The sequence below is a fragment of the Mustela lutreola genome, chromosome 12, assembly GCF_030435805.1.
Source record: "Mustela lutreola isolate mMusLut2 chromosome 12, mMusLut2.pri, whole genome shotgun sequence".
Lineage (NCBI taxonomy): Eukaryota > Metazoa > Chordata > Mammalia > Carnivora > Mustelidae > Mustela > Mustela lutreola.
The window spans coordinates 11,713,233-11,734,875 of record NC_081301.1 but is presented as its reverse complement, the minus strand read 5'-3'; the positions used below and the strand labels follow the sequence as shown (position 1 = coordinate 11,734,875).

Sequence of the window (21,643 nt, the reverse complement as noted above, 5' to 3'; positions counted from 1 at the left end):
ATAATAGGAAAAACTTTAGATACTTCCATAGTGAAGAATTAGGCAATGAATTTCATTGCCACCTTCCACTGCTCATTCATAGAATCATAGTAACAGCTCTCATATTCTGAGAAAGGCAAAAAGAAATGCAAACATATCTCAGGCACTAAAGTGACCCATCAATCCCCTTTTACTCATTCTTAAACAATGGATTTTTTCCTAGAGGAAATTAAAAAAAAAAATTACTGTTCAAGAAGTTCTCAACAGGAATGATATAGTTAACCCTTGAACAACACAGGTTTGAAATGCACAGGTCCATTTACATACAGATCTTTTTTCAATTAATGCAGTCCTGTAAATGTACTTTCTTTATGTTCTCTCTCTCTTTTTTTTTTTTTTTTTTTTTTTTACTTTTTTTTAAGTTAACTCCACCCTCAATATGAAGTTCGAATTCTTGACCCCAGATCAAGAGGTGCAGCTTTTACTGACTGAGCCAGCCAGCCAGGCAGCTCTCCCTATGTTTTTTCTTTCCTTCCTTCCTTCCTTTTTCTTTTCTTTTTTTCTTTCTTTTTTTTTTTTTTTTTAAGATTTTTTAATTTATTTGACAGAAAGAGACCGACCGACCATGAGCACAAGCTGGGGGAGTTGCAGGCAGAGGGAGAAGCAGGCTCCTTGATGAGCAGGGAGCCCAATGCAGGGCTCAATCCCAGGACCCCAAGATCATGACCTGAGCCGAAGGCAGATACTTAAGCCACCCAGGGATCCCTCCTTATGTTTTCTGAATGACATTCCCTTTTCTCTGGCTAACTTTAGAGAAAGAATACAGTATATAGTACCTATAACCTACTAAATCTATGTTGATTGATTATATGTCATCAATAAGGCCTCTAGCTAAGAGTAGGCTATTAATATAGTTACATTTTTGGTAAATCAAAACTTGTACTCAGAGTTTGGACTACACAGGGGTTGCCACCTCCAACCCCTATGTTGTTCAAGGGCCCACTGTAGTCCACCAGAATTCTCTGGGACAAAGAAGACAGACATATGAAACAAAGGTTGTTCTATTAAGAGCTAGGTAGACATTCTGAAATGTAAACTCCCCAAGAAGAGGCCATTTTTTCCTTTGGCAGGGAGGGGCAGAGAGAGAGAGAGAATCTCAAGCAGGCGCCAAACTCAGCATGGAGCCTGACATGGCGCTCAATCTCACAACCCTGAGCTTGAGACCTGAGTCAAAATCAAGAGTTGGATGCCTAACCAACTGAGCCACCAGAGGCCCCATTTTTGTCCATTTTGTTAACTGTTATCTCTCCAGAGTTTTGTTAACTGTTATATTTAGAAGAATTCCTGGCACCCAGTAGTTACTCAGTAATATCTCTTAAACAAATGAAATAGTTCTTGCCACATAGTAGGTAGTCAGTAAGTAACTAGTGGGTGATCAAAATGCCAATATATGGTTACCCATAAACTGAATAAATAAGCTTATTATTATTATTTTTTTAACAAAGGATTTTCTTTGTTGAGTCACCAAGCAATCAGCCCCAGCGGATCTCATCATGGCTTTCTTAGGTCCTATTAAGAAGTCCAACGTAAAAAAAAAAAGAAGTCCAACGTTAGGGCACCTGGATGGGTCAGTTGGTTAAGCATCTGTCTTCAGCTCAGGTCATGATCCCAGAGTCCTGGGATCGATCAAGGTCTGCATTGGGCTCCCTGCTCAGTGGGAAGTCTGCTTTTACCCTCTCCCTCTGCCCCTTCCCCTGCTTGTGTGCTCTCTCTCTCTCAAATAAATAAAAATCTTTAAAAGAAGAAAAAAAAGTCCAACTTTAGCAGAGGTTAGATATGTGGTAGCTCCAGAAAATGTACTTGTTAATGATGCAGGAATTCAGTATGCTGCATCCCAAGGAGATTAGAGGGTTTTTCTCAAACTAGAGAAACCCTTTTAAAGCTAGAATATAAACAAGGAGTATGGGCTGCCTTTTAGTCTAACACAGCAGATTAGTCTAGCAGATGTTTACTTCTATGTGTAAAATGAAGATAACTACAGAACTGTTGGAGAATAATAGTAGATACAAATTTACTGACTTACAGTTTAAAGATATTTTAGGGCTATGCTTATTCTTTGCAGTTAAATAAAGGCAACAGGAAAATGATTAGGATTTCCTTATAGCAGTTATACACTAACTCCTATTGAGCAATTACTGAACACATTCCAGGCACTATGCAATGAGCTTAACACAGGGTATCTGGTCCTTCCATATCAAAATGTTATACACGGGACGCCTGGGTGGCTCAGTTGGTTAAGCCTCTGTTTTTGGCTCGGGTCATGGTCCTACAGTCCTGGGATCGAGTCCCACATCAGGCTCCTTGCTCAGCGGGGAGACTGCCTCCCACTCTGCCTGCTTGTACTTTCTCTCTCTCTCTGACAAATAAATAAAATCTTAAAAAAAAAAAAAGGCAAAAAACCCCCCAAAATGTTATACACTATAAGACTTGGCTAAGTACTTTGAAATGGCAAATTTTTAGACTTGTCAGCAAAAAGGTATCAAAATCCATGACAACATTCATAGCCTCATGAGATCCTGCAAGCTATCTGTAAAAATCAGACTTAAGGAAAATGCTAATCTTTAGTCATCCTCCAGTCAGACAGCTAGACTCCTACATCTGTAGCCTACAGGACTTTCAGGATTCCAGGCTCTTCCGCAGCATGCCTCTCCTGTGTACAGGATTTTGCCTGTGCTGCTTCCTGTACTGAGGAGTCCTTCCTTCCCAACAGTCCATGTTTTTGGAACTAGTTTAGGTCTTCTCTAAGGAGCCTTCCACAATAACTCCCTGCAGAATGGTATTCTTTTTTTGTGTGTTCTAATAATACTTGGAACACAACTCCATTATAGTACCGGTCAGAATATATTATATGGTCTGTTTACATCTGCCTACCAAACCATACTATAAGACCCATCTTAGAAGCAGGAAGTAGTATTATCTAGTTCATGTTCATTACATTTTCACCAACTGGCTGGTGTTGGGCACATGGAACATTCATAATTTCTGAATGAATAAATGACTTATTTATTTATTTAAAGATTTTATTTATTTATTTGACAGAGAGAGATCATAAGTAGGCAGAGAGGCAGGCAGAGAGAGAGAGGAGGAAGCAGACTCCACGCTGAGCAGAGAGCCCGATGCGGGAGTCGATCCCAGGATCCTGAGATCATGACCTGAGCCGAAGGCAGCGGCTCAACCCACTGAGCCACCCAGGCGCCCCAATAAATGACTAATTTAGATTTTTTTTTAAAGTTTTTACCCTAGTTTCATCATTTTTAAAAAACTGAGATATAATTTACCCTTTGAAGGCACACAATTTGGTGACTTCTGGTATATTCCCGAGGTTGTACAACAACCCTCACCACCATCTAATCCCGAGACACTTTCATCAGCCCTGAGAGAAATCTCTACTTGTTAGCATTCACTCCCCAGCCCCTGGCAACCACTCATCTACTTTCTGTCTCTACGGATTTGACTCTTCTGGACAATGACATAGATGGAACTCTGCAATATATGGCCTTTTATATCTAGCTTCTTTCACTTAACATAGTTTTCAAGGTTCATTCATGCTATAGTATATACTAGGGCTTCACTCCTTTTTTATAGCTGAATACATCCCACTGTATGATATAAAACAGCTCTACATGACCTTGCCAAAACCCTTCAAAAGCTCATTTTCAAAACACACATGTAACACAAGGTCTCCATAATCTGATGCCAGCCTCTCAATCTAATAATCTTATTTTAACCAGTCCCTAACAAAACTTTCAGTTCAAAAAGGCTGGTTTCTTCAAAACTCAGATTTTAAGACTCTAAAACAATAAATACTAAAGCATGAGATTTTAGAGGTAGAAGAAACCTTTCAGATTGTTAGAAAGTTGTGAAAGTTTTTTCTTAAGGCACCAAAACCTTTTCTTGTAAACATTTTTTTTTTTTTTTTGGTCAGAGAGAGTGAGCACAGGCAGACAGAATGGTAGGCAGAGGCAGAGGGAGAAGCAGGCTTCCTGCTGAGCAAGGAGCCCAACATGGGACTCGATCCCAGGATGCTGGGATCATGACCCGAGCCGAAGGCAGCCGCCCAACCAACTGAGCCACCCAGGCGTCCCCAAAACCCTTTCTTACACTGAGACTCAACAATATTGGTAACAACAACAACAACAACAGATATTTATTGAGTGCTATTTGGCAGGCACTGTTCAAAGCACCACACTTACAATTCACAAATCTGCACAACCAACATATCTAGCAGTTGCTATTACTGCACAGATTTTATGGGTGAGTAAACTGAGGAAGATAGATTAATTGGCCTAAGATCAAACAGCTAGAAAACAGTAAGCCAGATTTTGAACCCAGAGAGTTTGGCTGCCAAGAGTACCCTCTTAACTACCACACATCGTTATGGAGTACAGAGAGGAACTGTTTTGACTGTAGCAGAGTCTGGAGGCTGGAAGCTCAGCATCTCACCTTGCTTAGGTTTTTACTTAGTTTCCCTTTGGCACTTCTATGGACTCGACCCCAAAGTTCAAGGAAGTTTAAGTGTGAAAAAAAAAAACAACCCAATTCTGATCCAGCCTCTTCAGTTTATAGTCAGGGAAAACAAAACCCAGAGATGAAGTGACTTTCCAAGGCCACAGAGCTATTCAACTGCAGAGCCAGGACTAGAACTCAAATTTTTTGGTATTTAGTGCTTTCTTTAATGTGAAACATTCTGCATAAAAATTCTGATTAACTGTTTTCCCTTAGGGTAAATAAAAATACTCATGCATTTCTAAAAAACTCAAAGTAACCATTTTTTACCTAATACTTACTTTTCAGTGACAGACTCTGTAGAAGGCCCAGTAGCATTCTGACCATTAGTGCCAACCTTCCCCACCTTCTTCACAGTCTCCAGAGCTCTTAACGTACTGTCAGTACTACGTGGGATTAGCTGGGAAACACTGTTTTCTGCATTTGAAATTCCGTTTGTACTTGGAACAATTTTCCCCGTTGTTTCAGAACTTCCTATGACAGAAATGACATTTCCGGCTGTGGTTGTGACAGTGTTGTTTACACCAACTTTATTTAGAAGAGGAAATGTTCTTACAGTTGCATTGATCTTTTTGTTCCTTAATCGATACCTGTTTCAAAAACAATCAACATATCGGTGAATATTTCACTACATCCTACTCTGAAGGGAGAAAAAAAGGACAATTGGAAAAGACTTAAATAGGAGGAACAGCTTTAAAGAAGTTTCTTCAGCTAAATATCACATACAGCGTACATCAAACTCTGCTGTGATAGCTGCCACATGAAAATATATATGCCTCACATACACACATACATGTATGTGGGCACATAGTTAATATAGCAAGCACAATACACATGTATTCAAAGAAGCCTTTTGAGGGTGTAAGAAGAGATCCTTTTGAAAATTTTACATAATTGGAATATAAAGTATACTATACAAAAAATGAAAGGAACCATACCAAATTTATTTAGCAATGCCGAATGAAAAAAGGGATGAAAAAGTTGACAAAATTCTGTTATTACCAAATTGTTGAGAGTATTATATATATTTTAAAAAATTATGATACTGGGGCACCTGGGTGGCTCAGTGGATTAAAGCCTCTGCCTTTGGCTCAAGTCATGATCCCAGGGTCCTGGGATTGAGCCCTGAATCAGGCTCTCTGCTTAGGAGGGAGCCTGCCTCTCCCTCTCTCTCTGACTACTTGTGAACTCTGTCAAATAAATAAATAAGACCTTTATTTATTTATTTACTTATTTATTTTTTAAATATTTTATTTATTTATTTGACAGACAGAGATCAGAGGCTTTAACCCACTGAGCCACCCAGCGCCCCACAGACATAACACTCTTAATATATACAGCAATCTGATCTTGAAGTCCATTTAAGAAAATTTGTTTCCGGGGCACCTGGGTGGCTCAGTGGGTTAAAGCCTCTGCCTTCAGCTCAGGTCATGATCCCAGGGTCTTGGGATCGAGCCCTGCGTCGGGCTCTCTGCTCCGCGGGGAGCCTGCTTTCTCCCCTCTCTCTGCCTGCCTCTCTGCCTGCCTCTCTGCCTACTTGTGATTTCTCTCTCTCTGTCAAATAAATAAAATCTTTAAAAAAAAAAAAAAGAAAAGAAAATTTGTTTCCACTTGTACAGTTCAAAAACTTCATTCTAATGTAGTCCTAGTCAATGTTTCTTCTAATACTTTAAAGTGAGGAACAACTGTTACATGAATAGAAAACAACTACACACATTTGCAGTCATAATTACATATGCCTAAATTAGTCTGATACTAATGTTATACAATCAAACATATGGTAATTAAATATAAGTAGTGTTATTGATGAGCAATGCCTCCATAATAGCCTCCCTTTCAGTCCCTCAGTATCTATAAACAGCCTCATTACTCAATCCTGCTCTTCTCCCTCCCTCTCTCATTCTCTCTCTCTCTTACACTTACACACACACACACACACACACACTCTCTCCCTCTCTCTCTCTGACAGGCATGTGGGAGCTCAATAAAGCCAAGTGTCCCCACATGAGACTGGCTGAGAGTGCAGTGACAGAACACAAAGCTTAAAAAAAAAAGAAGAAGAGATTACAGCCAGTTTATATATGTCATCTCAGAGATTCTGGGGGGCCACTAATTATGAAGAGGGGAGTAAATGTCTACTTTAGAAAGGCCATTTGGTAGTGCGGAGAGGCCTGCACTTTCCTCAACATGCTCTCTGAAACCTACTCTTCATTCTTCACCTCAAAAGGTTCTTGCACAAAATACCCAGTTACCCCTTGCTTCCCGTCCTCAAAGGACAAATCTCAGCTATCCTTAAGATTACTCTGGCAGAGGGCGCCTGGGTGGCTCAGTGGGTTAAGCCTCTGCCTTCAGCTCGGGTCATGGTCCCAGAGTCCTGGGATCGAGCCTGCATCTGGCTCTCTGCTCAGCAGGAAGCCTGCTTCCTCCACAAAGTTGTGACTGTGACTATCTTAGAAGAGGTATAAGAAGTAAAACCTCAACTAAGGGAGGTTAAGTCAGTGACAAGTCAGGATACATATTGGACTTCTAACAACTAGGCAGCTAAAGACTTGGACTTAGGGTCTGGACCTCACACTTGAAAAAAGCTAATTGTTTCCTATTCTTTTAAAATCATCTTTGAGCTCCCTGAAGTATTCACTCCCTGCCTTACTCAGCTTTGAATCCACTATCTGCCATTAATTCCTCCCTTGTAAATATCTTCCACTCCCTTGGCTCACTCCCCCTGTTGAACTCACCTGGTAAAACCCTAATCTCTCATTCTGGGCCTTCTCCTCAGCAGCTGAATGCTGTGGAGAAAAACCATGCCATCATGCTTTCTAGACTCCCTTCAAAATTATGATCAATTATTTAAAATGGCCAAGCAATATGTTAATACATTTCTCTACTAAACTCACTTTCTCATCTCTAACATCCTTTCCACCTCCACTCTCCACAGCTCCTCTGCTACTGATGATACCGCCTCCCACTTCACAGAGAAAATAGAACCAAAGGAGAATACTTCTTTTACCACCAATTCCAGTAACCTTCCTGCATCTGTTAACTACATGCTCCTCAAAAAAAGGGATAGAGAGCTCCTGCTCCTAACTCAGGCCAATCTTGCCGGTTGGGTTCTACCAAGGGCCCATCTCTCCACTTGAGCCCCAGATCCCAAGCCCATCTGCCTTTGAAAAGACTTCCTATAACGATCTGTTCTTCTAGTGCACCATCACTTCACTTAGGTGTCTCCTTACATGTCATATCCTCTGAGATACCTCCCCAGACCATCTAATCTAAAATATCTCCCCCTGGGGCGCCTGGGTGGCTCAGTGGTTAAGCCGCTGCCTTCGGCTCAGGTCATGATCTCAGGGTCCTGGGATCGAGTCCCACATCGGGCTCTCTGCTCAGCAGGGAGCCTTCTTCCTCCTCTCTCTCTCTCTCTGCCTGTCTCTCTGCCTACTTGTGATTTCTCTCTGTCAAATAAATAAATAAAATCTAAAAAAAAAAAATCTCCCCCTTCCCAATCATTCCCTTTCTCCATACCTTGTGTTATTTCTCTTCACAGCATGGATCAGTACCAGGTATTATGCTTTCTATTTACTTGCATTATGTCAATCTTCTCTACTACACTGTAAGCCCCATGAGAGCAAGGATTTTTGCCTTTCATACCCACATCTCTATTTTCAGCACATTATACAGTGCCTGTGCATACTAGGTGTTCAATAAATATTTGCTGCATGAATGTGGAGTAAGCCTCTAACTTCATATGGCCAAGAGAACTAACTACTGATTTTCTACCCCAAAAGCATTTCCCATCTAAGTAAAATACAGTACTTGGTTATGCAGATCCCAAACCTCTGAGTCATTCTTGATTTTTCTCTTTTCTTTGAAGTTCATATTCAATCTATCAGTTTTATTAGCCTCAATTCTGAAATACATCTCCAATCTGACCACTTTTCATCATTTCCATTACTATGGTCCTAGGACGAAGATACCAATCTTGTGCCTGAACCACTGTAGTAGTTTAACTGGTCTCCAGCCATGCGGACATTTAGTGACATTTCTAAGACAAAATTAAAATCTCATTGTTGCAGGGTGGCTGGCTGGCTCAGTTGGTAGAAAATGAGACTAGATCTGACCAGGCTCCTGAGCTCAAGCCCCAGGTTGGGCAAAGAGCTTACTTAAAAAAACTTCTTTGTTGCATTTGAATAAAACCCTACAACACCTTCCAAATGCCTCACCGTGGTCCATAAAGCCAGTAAGACCCGGCCCTTGCCTACCTCTTTAATCTTATGTCATTCTTCTCGTTCTCCATCTTCCAGACACACTGGTCTTGTTTGTAGTTCCCACGCATGCCAAATTTTTTCTACCTCAGACGTTCTTAAAGTATGTTATCAGTAACTGAAATTGTGTTTACATGTTTACTGTTCCTCTTCCTCCACTAAACGCCCCTCAAATAGTACCTAGCACTCAACAATCATTTTTATACATATTTGTTGAACTGATTGATCCCAGACTTTTGACACTTTCCAGAATGTAGCAACTCTTGAAAACATGATTCTAATACTCTACGTTCTAAGATACATTCACATAAATATTTATTTTTAGGAGATTGTTGGGAATTTACATTAAGTTTGGTAAGAGAGAGATGCACAGTAGTGAAAGCAGGCTGGAGTAAAATTAATTTTAAGTAAAATGAATGTTTTCTCCTGGTGTACTACATGAAATAAGACAAAGGTTCTATAGGTAGCAACATGTATTTTTTTAGCCAATAGGATAGTGACATCTTCCACTTCCTCAATCCTTTGTACCATCCTGTTTTTTCTTCTTTTTTTCACACAGCAACAAAGAATGTAAGGCTGGGTGGAAATATGAATTGTAGATTATTTGTTCTTTCAACATAAATATACCAAATATATGTATCAGATACTTGCTAAGGGCAAAAAATATCAAGATTAATTACCTATAGGATAATTGAAGTCCAGTGAAAATACAAACCTGCAAATAAATAGCTGCAATATGAGAAGAGAACTGGACTTTATAAAGGATAAAGCACTACATCAGCACAGAAAAGAAAGCAACTAACTCTGCCTGGGCAGTCAAGAAGTCCTCAGAAGGAAGTTGACATCTGAGTTTGATAAGGAACAGGTGCTCTCCAAATAGAAAAGAGAAAAGCATATGATACAGAGGAACAACATGGGAAAAACTGAAAGAATTTATGTAGTAGTGAACAGTGACTAATGAGATGTACCTTAAAATTATAAAGACCGCAAAAGGTAGAATAAGGCTGGAAAGCTACATTAGGACCAGATCCTATGATACACTAAGGAACCAATTTAGAATGTAAAGCAGAAGATGGACATGATTAGATGCTTATTTGCAAAAGAAAATCTGGATAGCAATAAAATAGCCAGGTTGAACATAGATGCCAGGTTAAAGGCCAGTAGAGTACTAAATAGATAAATTGGGTAAACGCAGGTGAAACACTAAAAATGGTACCTGACACCAAAGAGACCAGTTAATTTGGCTATAATTATTATTTTTATACTACTACTATTATAATTTCAGACGAGATAATAAAATTCTGAAGTAGGTAATGGAGATGGAAAGTAGAAAACCAGCTTAAAGATGTAAGAGGTGAAATGGCTTTTCAGCTGGGGCACCAGTTATGGGTGGAAGGGCAATGAAATCAGTTTCTCCTCTGACCTTGTTAAATCCAAGTACTCTTATGCAAGGCCCCCTAAAAAGTTCTACTTTAGCTAAGAAGCTCTATTTCAGGTACGGGCAGGTTCAACAGATCTCCTAGAGTCTCAAAAAAACAGCCTGATGTAAAACTCTGTACACAGAGCTGCTTAGACTGGGTGCAAACAGCAGAGGACTCCTGCAACCTCTCTAGGCTCTTCCAGTAGGGGGAAAAAAAGAGAACCATGTTTCTTCTCTTCTTTTTAATGCACACACATGTATCATCTATCATGTTGCTGCTGCTGTGGAGCTCATTAGGTACAGAGGCCAGTGCTAGCAACTGAGGAGAGGCGACCGTAATCAACAAGACAGATACAGTCCATTGAGCTTACACTGCAACAAGGCAGACAGTCAATAGATCAGAGGTCAGCAGGCTACCTCTTGTGGCCCAAAACTGCCTGTTCATTGTAAATAAAGTATACAGCTATGCTCGTTTTATGCACTCTGGTGGCTTTTCTGCTACAACGGCAGAACTGAGTGGTTTTGACAGTTCACTGCATGATCCACCAAAGTGAAAATATTTACTATCTGGACCTTGACATAAAAAAGTTTGCCAACCACTAAAATTTACCGATAAGCATGACAAAGAAGAACCTGGTTTAGTATGTAATATTGGGAAGATCCCCTCAAAGAGTGAAAGAAAAGCTCCAAAGGCAAGGCCCCAAGGAATAGCATGACATAGAAGACCTAAGGTGGGAAGGAGCATTCTGCATTCCAGAGACAGACAGAAGGAAAGCGTGGTCTGAGTACAGAATACAATTTGGGAGCACTGTGATGAGATCAGAAAGATGGTAGATGATGATGCAGGGCCCACAATCTAGATTTTATAACTTGATCCACAGGATAATGAGAAACCCCTCCTTATTATTTGCAATGAGCTTAATATATAAAGTTCTCCTTGTTTTGTGCGGAATGATGGGTTTGGGGATAGGCAACAACAGCTCTAAAATGACTAGTTAGGAGGCAATGGCAGACTGAGAAAAGGGGATGATAATTTGGAATATAAGGCTGGAAAGAAGAGTTCAGAAATGAACACCCAGGCAGAAAGCTGAACTGACTCGTTGACTAAGATAAGTAGGTGAGAGAAAGGTGACAATGATGGTGTCTTTAACATGGCATGTGTAGCTGGCTGGACAGGGTACCCAGAGGGAGAGCAGAATGAAAGGTGGGAGAGGATATATGGGAGGAGAAAATCAGCTCAACTTGAGCTTAAAGTGTCTAAAAACAAGAAATGTCCATTAAGAGTTGATACACAGGTTGATTCGATAGAAAGGCTGGAAGCAATTTTTGGCAAGATCTCAATGATGAATGTTTTGGTTAAGAAACAGAACAGGGGCACCTGAATGGCTCAGTTGGTTAAGTGTTCACCTTTGACTCAGATCATCTCAGGGTTCTGGGACCTGGCCCACGATGGGCTCCGGGCTCAGGGGGAGGGGAAACGGGACAGCTACTACTGCTTCTTCCGCTCCTCCCTTTACCCTTCTCCCCAGCTCCTGCTCTCTCTCTCAATAAATAAAATCTTTTAAAAAACCCCAAAAACGGGACGCCTGGGTGGCTCAGTTGGTTGGACGGCTGCCTTCGGCTCGGGTCATGATCCTGGATTCCTGGGGTCGAGTCCCGCATCGGGCTCCCAGCTCCATGGGGAGTCTGCTTCTCTCTCTGACCTTCTCCTCGCTCATGCTCTCTCTCACTGTCTCTCTCTCAAATAAATAAATAAAATATTAAAAAAAAAAAAAACAAAACCCAAAAACAACAACAAAAAAACCCCAGAAACTTGGACAATACATATAAAGAGACCAAAAGCCATAAAAAGAAAATGTATCTGCTGTACTGTTTTACCTGTGACTTTGCTTCAGTTGAACCTGAGCAGAAGTAAGATTGCATGGAGGGGTGTTTTTGTTCTGCACAGGTGCTTAGCAAAAACATGGATTCCAGCGAAATAGTGATCTAAAGTATGACCCCTGAATAAGGTTCTAAATCACTTATCATGTTACTCTTGCTCCCAGAAGCAAAAAGGTATAGTTTCAAAAGAAAAGATTATCTTGCAATCTAAGGAACTCTACAATGAATCACATCTGTGAAACCCACCACAAACTTTAAGACTACATAGGACACTTTCATAATGACCCCAAATTAAACCCATCTGAAAAAGAATTTCTGTAACTTACTTTTCAAGCTCTTCCTGAGAATGGGCAAAAGTACAGTTTGTTCCTCGGGGACACCCTCCTTGTTGACGCAGATCTCGGCACATGCTAGTCTTGTATTTGCTGTTTGGTTGAGGCTACAAAAAAGAAAATCAGTGTGTGGAAAAGTGAGGACTCTTGGGATTTCAGAATTTTATGATTAACCGCTTTAGTTCTTTTTCAGGGTAGAGAGGTTATTCTTGTGCTGAAACAACTGCCATTCCACCATTTCCCATTAGGCATTACATAGGGTAGCTCTGAACTGCTGTTTTAAATATTCCTTCTGAGGAGTATATGAACCTGGTTCAAATGTTACGTCTATTTATTTGTCAGGCAATATATGCCTACAAAAATAAAAGATTTTCTCCTCAATTTATTGCTGTCTTAAAATGATACGAAAACAAATGATTTAAAAAGCATTTAAAGGCCATAAGCTTTCCCCTGGGGATAAAAATATATGTTTATAAAAAATAAAAAATTAATTAAAAAAAATCTATTAAAAAAAAAAAAAAAAAAGCATTTAAAGGCCATAAGCTTTGTCCACTTAAACTTTTCCAGAAGAGGTAGAATATGATTTCCACTGAACGTGAAAATTTATAAAACCAAATTATTTGTCAGCTTGAGGGTACAACTTTCTTCTTAGGCTTGGAGCTATTTAAGTTCATAAAAACAATGCGGCAAAATATAAGAACCTCATCATAACTGCATCAAAATTTAAGATGGCATTGTTAATTCTGGGACCTAAATGATGATGAAACATTTATCCGTCAGTTAATGTTTGAATATTACAATGTTTTCCAAAAGAATAAGGGTAAAAGAGTGAAAAGATCATTTTTGAGGAGATTTGATCCCAGCTCTGTCACTTACTGCCACCAGGACCTTAGATTTGTTATTTAACCTCTTTAAACTTCAGCTTAGGAACAGCAATTATCTTGCAGGTGGCTGTGAGGATTAGAAATCATATAAATAAAAAACCAAATATAGGAACTTGGCTCACAGTGACCTAATAAATGGGCATCATTATTAGAATAAAAGATTATACCTTAAACAACTTCTTCAAAAGTACATGTATTTTAAAAATTCAAACTCCACACATTTACAAACAGATTTATTTGTATGAGAGCAATTGAGAAAAAAGTAACAATTTCCCTAAATTAGAGAAGAATTAGGCAAAATGTCTGGAAAGAATCATTGATTTATACTCCGTCAAAAACAGTGACAGTGAACTCATGTTCAAGATACTCTCCCAATAGTTGCTGTGCTAGAAATTATTTGTCAGGCATACTAAAATTCGAGTTTCTCCCGAAAGAACAGAGATAAAAGAAACCTAAAAGAGCACAGTCATGTAAGAAGTCCATTAACTGAAAAGCTTGTTCAAGATGTTCAGGATGAACCTCTGTTAGAGGCAACAGCTGTCAGAAGTGCAATGTATGTGCTTACCTGAGGTGTCTCATGGCCTTTTCTACTATAATTTTGTATGAAGTCCACAAGGCCATGAACCACTGTTTTAACAGCTACCATTGCATTTTCTAGCTGCTCCCAAGTTGGCGAAACAGCATCTAAAATAAGCCGTCAAGGGGATGGGGGGGGAAGAATTTGTTAGCAGTAATTCTCTTGTGTTATTTACCTCAAGGGTAGAAAAAGTGTAAGCAACTGAATATTTTTTCACATACCTGGATTAGGGTCTATGTTTGCAAGAAGTTCTAAATGAGGCCTCAGTCTATTTAAGTTAGCTGGGTCACCCGTCCGTTGCAAAACAATTGTCAATTCCTGGACGCTCTTTGCAAATGATTCTGGAGACTGCAGCTACCAAACAGAAAACAGGATGGCTTTTACTCTGGTTCTCATGACACATCTGTATTCCAGTGCTTTATTCAGTCAACATACTAAACAAGTTTTCAAGTGTCTTCAGATTCCATAGTAGGAGTATCAATGATGAATGAAATTTTCACCTCAGAATCTGCCCTATGAAATTCATCATTAGACACTTAGAAACCTTACTTCTTATAAGCCATATTCGTTCTCTGGGGTCAAAACACAGATTAACCACAGACTCTGAAAGCCAGGTTGCTTTTATGCTACTACCCTGTATGTGCTTCCCCACTGCCTCCTGTCACTTATTTTGAAAGTTAAAAAAATAATAAAAAGAAATAAAATAATATAGAGTCGGATATTTAAAAACATAGGACTCTCCAACTAGTTGTCTCTTTAGTTCCTTTAGAACATTGGAATGCTCTTCTAAGTAAGAGCAAGGATATAAAACAAACATCACTAATTTCACAAACCTTATCAATGATAGACTGCATGTGTGATTTATGTGCCAAGTCACCATAGAGAAGTGAGGACCACTGCTCGGGTGAAATACGGAGTCCTGCCTCCATAGCAATATGAACAATTTGGGCATCATGTTCTCTGCGTAATGCTTCGTAACTCCGAAACTCTTCCTTTAGCTGCATCAGGGAAGAGTCTTCATCCCTTTTGGTAACCTAAAAGAGAACGGAGAAAAAAAAGGCCATCCGAATTGGTCTGCTCTCCCTGCTTCTCCAAAGAATTTTTTGTGGGGAGAGTAGAGATACCAGATACCAGACAAAAGAAGGTGAAATGAAGAGACTATCCTCATCACAAATTCTTTTTGGAATGAAACAGAACTTACATAACCCAGCACACAGTTTTGATTTCTTTCAATGAACACAGGAACTGATAGAGAAGACACTTCTAAACAGAAAATTATAGTATACATGCTATTATAATGCTCCATAGCAACATAAAGGAGATGCAATTAAATCTGACTTGGGCGAGAAGGAAGGGATAAGAGAGAAGGCTTTCCCTACTTGAAGGCCACGTAAACTGAGTCTTGACGAATGAATGGAGTTTCCAGGTAAGAAACAGAATCCTAACAACAGTAGCAAGTGGTGAAACAGAAAAATGAAAGAGCAAAGCACACAGAATTGAAGGCTATGATAGAGTCTAGAGAAGAATCAGAGAGCCTTAAAAACTGTGGTGAGAAGTTCATATATTACGCTGAAGGGAATGGGAAGCCACTGAGGACTTTTTTTTTTTTTTAAAGATTTTATTTATTTATTTGACAGAGAGAGATCACAAGTAGGCAGAGAGGCAGGCAGAGAGAAAGGAAGGGAAGCAGGCCCCCTGCTGAGCAGAGAGCCTGATGCAGGACTCGATCCCAGGACCCTGAGACTGGGATCATAACCTGAGCCGAAGGCAGCGGCTTAACCCACTGAACCACCCAGGCGTCGGCCACTGAGGACCTTTAAGCAGAGGAATGACAAATCACTCCAGCCAATGGGTAGACATATATTAGCACTGTCACATGATGATTACGAAATCTTCTATCAGGGCACCTGGGTGGCTCAGTTGGTTAAGCATCTGCCTGCAGCTCAGGTCATATCCCCTAGTCCCAGACTGACCCCCACATTGCGCTCCCTGCTCAGTAGTGAGTCTGCTTCTTCCTTTGTCCCTCACCCCTCTTGTGTTCTCACTTTCTCAAATAAACAAATAAAATCTTTGGAGGAAAAACAGAAATTTTCTATCAATACAAAAATGATCATTAGGATATTTATACAGCCTTAATTTATACCTGACTTAAGTAATTTAAAAAACATAAATTCAAAAGCTTACAGTTTCACATACCCTACTGAAATGGTCTAATTCTCCAAACATGCAAATGTATAACTAGATAATTTCCACAATAAATGATATCATTTATCTAAAACTTGCATAATGAAATTTGAAACTTGGCTAGGATTCAGAATACCTAGGACTAGTACAGACTCTGAAACTCAGACTGGACAAATCATTTAAACTGTTCAAAATCATGATTTCCTCAGTGGCAAAATGAAAATACCTCCAAACCAACTCACCGGCTATTTCTGTTGCTGTCAAATGAGACAACAATAATATGACCCCAAGAATATGAAGATGGGAAAATCAAGTTATCATCTGAGAATTAATAGTATCAGTTCAAAATCTCTTTGGGAATATGTAATTACATTATAGAAAAGTATGGGACACCCAAAATTCTAAACAACACAATCATAGGTATAATTTAAGAGAGAGCAGAGTATATAACTTAGAAGTCATAAAAATCTATATTCTACCCTAACCTACCTAAAGAAACACTGAGAAAACAAAAGAAAGAATTATTAACCTAAAAAATAGAAGAAAGAAGCCCAAGCATCAGACAACAGTAGCACTCATCCAACTACCATATAGGCTACAGGGTGCCTAGTAGGCAGTCTAAGCATCTGTTCACCTGAGTAGTAAAACAGACCCAAGTGGCTAAAAGAGCTGGTCAAATTAAAGTTCTCACTACCATGCATCAAAATCACCTGTGAAGCATTAAAAACTTCAATTTCAGGTAATCACAATTCCTGGCTTTGAAGACCACAAATTTAAAAAGTATGCATGAATGCTCAAGTCCCACATGAGATACACCAAATCAGAATATATCTACCAATGGGACGAGGAATGTATACTTTTAAAAATCCCATAGATACGGGCACCTAGGTGGCTCAGTGGGTTAAGCCTCTGCCTTCAGCTCAGGTCATGGTCTCAGGGTCCTGGGATAGAGCCCCACATTGGGCTCTCTGCTCAGCAGAGAGCCTTCTTCCCTCTCTCTCTCTGTCTGCCTCTGCCTACTTGTGATCTCTCTCACTCTGTCAAATAAACAAATAAAATCTTAAAAAAAAAAAAAAAAAAAAAAACAGCAGCCCTTGCCCTGCCAGTCTCCCACGGGGCATTCCTGAGCTCCTGCACAGGGGCAGCTCCTCCTCTTCCCTCCCTCTCCCTCCCAGTTCCCCAGTTCCCCTCCCTTCCCCGCTCTACCTCCCTCCCTTTAAAATAATTAATTAATTGATTGATTTAAAAAACAACAACAACAACAACAAACCCCATTGATAATTCTGATGCAGATCATCAGCTGGGATTCACTGCACCACATGCTGGAATCAGTAACTCCCCTTCCCCTTGTGCTGATTCCATGCTACTCAAGCAAAGGCTTGATACTCTTTGGCAGAAAAATATCTATAATATGATGATTTAAGGTGAGAGCTGCACTTCTCATTACAAATTAATAAAACTAATCATCCATTGTGGGTGACCTTGGTAAGGGTGTTCTGTTCCTGAGGAAAGATTCTACTGTATGCATCCACAAAGTTCACATCTCTAAGCCTATAAAATCAAGGAAAGAGCTTTGACAATGGTGATTTTACTAAAGTAAATGACACCCAAGAGAGGCCTTTTGGCAGTTGTCAGTATGATATCTTTTTATTAATCTAAACACTGCTTCAACATTTTAAACTAGGGGTCAGTGAGGATGAAATGAGAGTATAAAATTGAAATCACTTTTTATACTAGTGTTATTCAAATGTCAGATATTTGTAGCAACTGTAGATGTATGACTATCATAAACCACAAATCATAGTATGATCCCTATGAGAGAAAAAAACACATTAAGTCACGAATACACAGTGTGAGAACCTAGTCAGTCACTTCAGAATGATAAATGATGTCTGTAATTTGGTTGCTTAGCCAAAAACATAATATGTGAGGAACCAGGGATTAATTTCTATTGCTGCCCTAAAGGACACAAAATCAAGCACTGTAACTGTCAAGGAGATAGTGTCCAAGCCTCATTAATGGAGATAAGTGAGTTCATTTGAACATATTTCCATCAGCAATTACCTGTTATTTCAAACTAAGCAATCTGCTGAAAAAACTTTTTTGTCTCTACTGTTTTCACTCTTAGACTGTAAAACCAGCAAAATAGCTTTGGCTTTTGAATTTTGATGTTTTACTTTTACAAAAGCCAACGGACCTTTGCAATTCCAAGTCTTCGGGCCTTTCTCAAGATCCAGCCAGCAACCCCTTCTCTTCTAACTCACAGAAACTTCCAAGGATTCAGCCTACTTTCCACCACTCTCGATACCTGTAATCACTCACAAGTCTATAAGACAATGCAACCACGTTTCTAAATATCTTGGGGTTTTTCCGTCTTCTTCACCAAAACAAAACATACCAAAAAAAAAATCACACCTCCTAAATGCAGAGTGGGGCATGTACCTCAACTTTTCACTCTCTTGTCCTGAAGGCAACATTATAGGCCATCTTCAGATTAAAGGTCATAATCTAATAACAAGGAATAAAATAAAAATAGTAATAGGAAATGGAAACATTTACCAACCTTTTATGTATTTTTACAGAGTTTTTCCTTTTAAGATGGGAAATTCATTTGAATTAGACTTCTTTAGCCTACATTCATTATTCTGAGAGTCAAGTTTACCAAACTACTTCCTTACGCTCTGGTTTGTGTTACTGACACCTTCACCTATGTTTATGCTCAAGAGGCAGTATCACAGATGCAAGCAATGCAGAAGTAAAACAAAGTTTCCTTCCAACTCTTGGAAGCATTCTGCATTCCTGGATCCTCTAGACCAGGTTAACCCCCATTTTAGAAAGCCTCTGTCTCATACACAGGCATGGACTGTCTAGATAATTGTTTGGTACTTACTTTGAAACATGAAGCTCGATACAGTAGTTGCACAACATGACCAATACTTGTTTTTGATGCCTGAGGAAATCTTGGTTCTAGTCTTTGCACAACAAAAAGTACCAGTACTTTCCTTGAGAGAGCAGAACCATCTTCTAATGCTAGCAATACCAGCTTCAAGGCCTCTTCTTGCATAGCTAGAAGAAACATGAATTCACAATAAATAAGAAACCCTGCAGATCACATCTGCCAGTTTTTTGGGGGGACATTAGGTTCATGAGCATCCATTATCATCCACAGTCTATATTTCATTAGCATATAAAGAGGACAACATGCATTAAAAATGCAGTTTACTTAAAAAGCAATCAAACAAAATATAATTTCTACTAAACAACCATTTAGAACGTAAGTCAACAGAACTTAAAACTTATCTGCAGGTATTGAATAATCAACTAGATAATAATAATGTTATAGTGCAAAGAAACAATCCTCATTTAGAAAATACATAGAAATACTCTGACATACTAAATAACATATAAAGGACACGTAATAGCTTTATGGTAAATGGTAATTTTTCTTTGATGCTTGAGACTTGTTGCTTTGCCTGACAACAATTTTGCACATGATTACCCTGCAGATGCAATACCTAAAGAAAGTATTAATTTATGTTGTTTTCCAGCCAGGGATGTATACAATCAGTATAATCTGAATCTAATCTAATCATGAGGGAATATCAGACAAACTCAAATTAAGAAACTTTTAATAAAATAACTGCCTGTTATTTCACGGCAGTTGGGGGGCTCAGCTCTTTACGCGTCTGTCTACCTCAGGTCATGATCCTAGGTCCTAGAATCAGGCCCCAGGTAAGGCTCCTGGCCCAGTGGGGAGCCTGCTTCTCCCTCTTCACCTGCTTATGCACTCTCTCTAACAAATATAAATATAATCTTAAAAAAAAAAAAAAAAAACTGCCTGTATTCTTCAAGAACACCAACATCAGACAAAGAAGGGATGAAAAATGGTTCCAGATTAAGGAAGACTAAAAAGAGATGACAAATAAATAGAATAAATGATCTTGGACTGGAATGTATTCTGGAAGAAAATAAATTCCATTAAAGACATTTTTTGGAATAATTGACAAAATTGGAATACAAACTAGATTTTAGTACGGCATGTAAGTTAAATTTTCTTAATTTGATGAACATACTGTTTTTCTTGTTTTTAGGAAATTCTTGTTTTTAGGAAACATTCTTTAAAAACATTCTTGTTTTTAGGAAATACATTGAAGTATAAAGGTATAATGGGGCACTGAAATATGCAACCTGTTCTCAAATAGCTCAGAAAAGAGGATAAGGGCAAACAAAGTAAATAAAATATTAAAAACTAGTGAATGTGGATAAAGAGTATACAGGATGGGAGGTGGGCAGGGCAAGGGTGGTTGGGTTCTGGACCCTGGGAAAGGTTACGTGCTATGGTGAGTGCTGTGAAGTGTATAAACCTGGTGATTCACAGACCTGTACCCCTGGGGCTAATAATACATTATATGTTTATAAAAAAATAAAAAATTATAAAATTTTTAAAAAAAGTATACAGGAATTCTCTGCATTATTCTTGCCACTTCTGGGTAAATCTGAAATTATTTTAAAATTAGAAGTTAAAAGTGTGTTGGTTCTCAATTAAAACAGTGGAACTTCAAAGCTGAGGGCTCATCTGGAATGTGGATTAAAAATTAAACCCTCGGGTCGCCTGGGTGGCCCAGTCGGTTAAGCGGCTGCCTTCAGCTCAGGTCATGATCCCAGGGTCCTGGGATCAAGCATCAGGCTCCTTGCTCAGCAGGGAGCCTGCTTCTCTCTCTGCTTCTGCCTGTCACTCTGCCTGCTTATGCTCTCTCTCTCTCTGACAAATAAATAAATAAAATCTTAAAAAAAAAAAATTGAACCCTTTACAAGAGAGGAAATGAGGTCAAGGTTCATAACTAGTTAGCAGCAAAACCGTACTTGCACCAAGGACTTTTTAAAAAAAAATTGAGGTAAACTTTATACAGAATTAACTGTTTAAGAGTATACAATTCACATGAACCACCATCAGGTCTATCTAGGAAACCTACAGCCATTACGCAGTCATTCCCCATAGCCTCTACCCCCCAGCCTCTGACAACCACTAGCCTGTAGTCTGATTCTATAGATTTACTTTTGTGGATACTGTAAATACATGGAATCATAGAATATGGGACCTTTTTTCTGGCTTCTTTCACTTACTATAGTATTACTGAAGTTCACCTACATTGTAGCATATATCGATTTTAATTATTTTTTTAATTTTTATGCTGACTTTACATAGAAATGAAAATCTTTTATGTGTTTCAATTCTTTCTGTGGCTGAATAATTTTCTATTTGTGTTCAAAGCACATCTGGCCATCCATTCATCAGCTGACGCACGTGTGGACTGCTTCCACCTTTGGACCCCTGTGATGAATGCTGCTGTGAACACTGGTGTACAAGTATTAGCTTGAATCCGTTTTCAGTGCTTTGGGATATATACACAAGGAGTGGGATTGCTGGGTCATAAGGTAACTCTGAGTATATGAGGAACCGTGAAATCGTTTTCACAGAGGCAGTACCCTTCTGCTTCCCAAGTTTCACCCACATCCTCACCACCACTCTTTCCATTTTTTAGACTATGGCAAACTTAACT

The 21,643-nt window shown here is 39.2% G+C and overlaps 1 protein-coding gene and 1 non-coding gene across 4 annotated transcripts in view; both read right to left on the bottom strand.

The window, feature by feature from the left end:
- Positions 1 to 21,643, bottom strand: part of RC3H2 (ring finger and CCCH-type domains 2) — a 53,275-nt gene that overhangs the window by 12,742 nt on the left and 18,890 nt on the right. For all 3 annotated transcript variants that reach the window (XM_059141346.1, XM_059141347.1, XM_059141345.1), the window contains exons 5-10: positions 18,973 to 19,148; positions 14,732 to 14,932; positions 14,120 to 14,252; positions 13,887 to 14,005; positions 12,432 to 12,544; positions 4,827 to 5,135 (exon numbers count right to left, since the gene is read on the bottom strand). In XM_059141346.1, the coding sequence (XP_058997329.1) occupies positions 4,827 to 5,135; positions 12,432 to 12,544; positions 13,887 to 14,005; positions 14,120 to 14,252; positions 14,732 to 14,932; positions 18,973 to 19,148 (1,051 nt within the window). The remainder of the gene's footprint in view (positions 1 to 4,826; positions 5,136 to 12,431; positions 12,545 to 13,886; positions 14,006 to 14,119; positions 14,253 to 14,731; positions 14,933 to 18,972; positions 19,149 to 21,643) is intronic.
- LOC131813403 (small nucleolar RNA SNORD90) lies at positions 14,339 to 14,449 on the bottom strand. Its single transcript, XR_009346803.1, has one exon. It is a non-coding gene; the product is annotated as a small nucleolar RNA SNORD90 (small nucleolar RNA).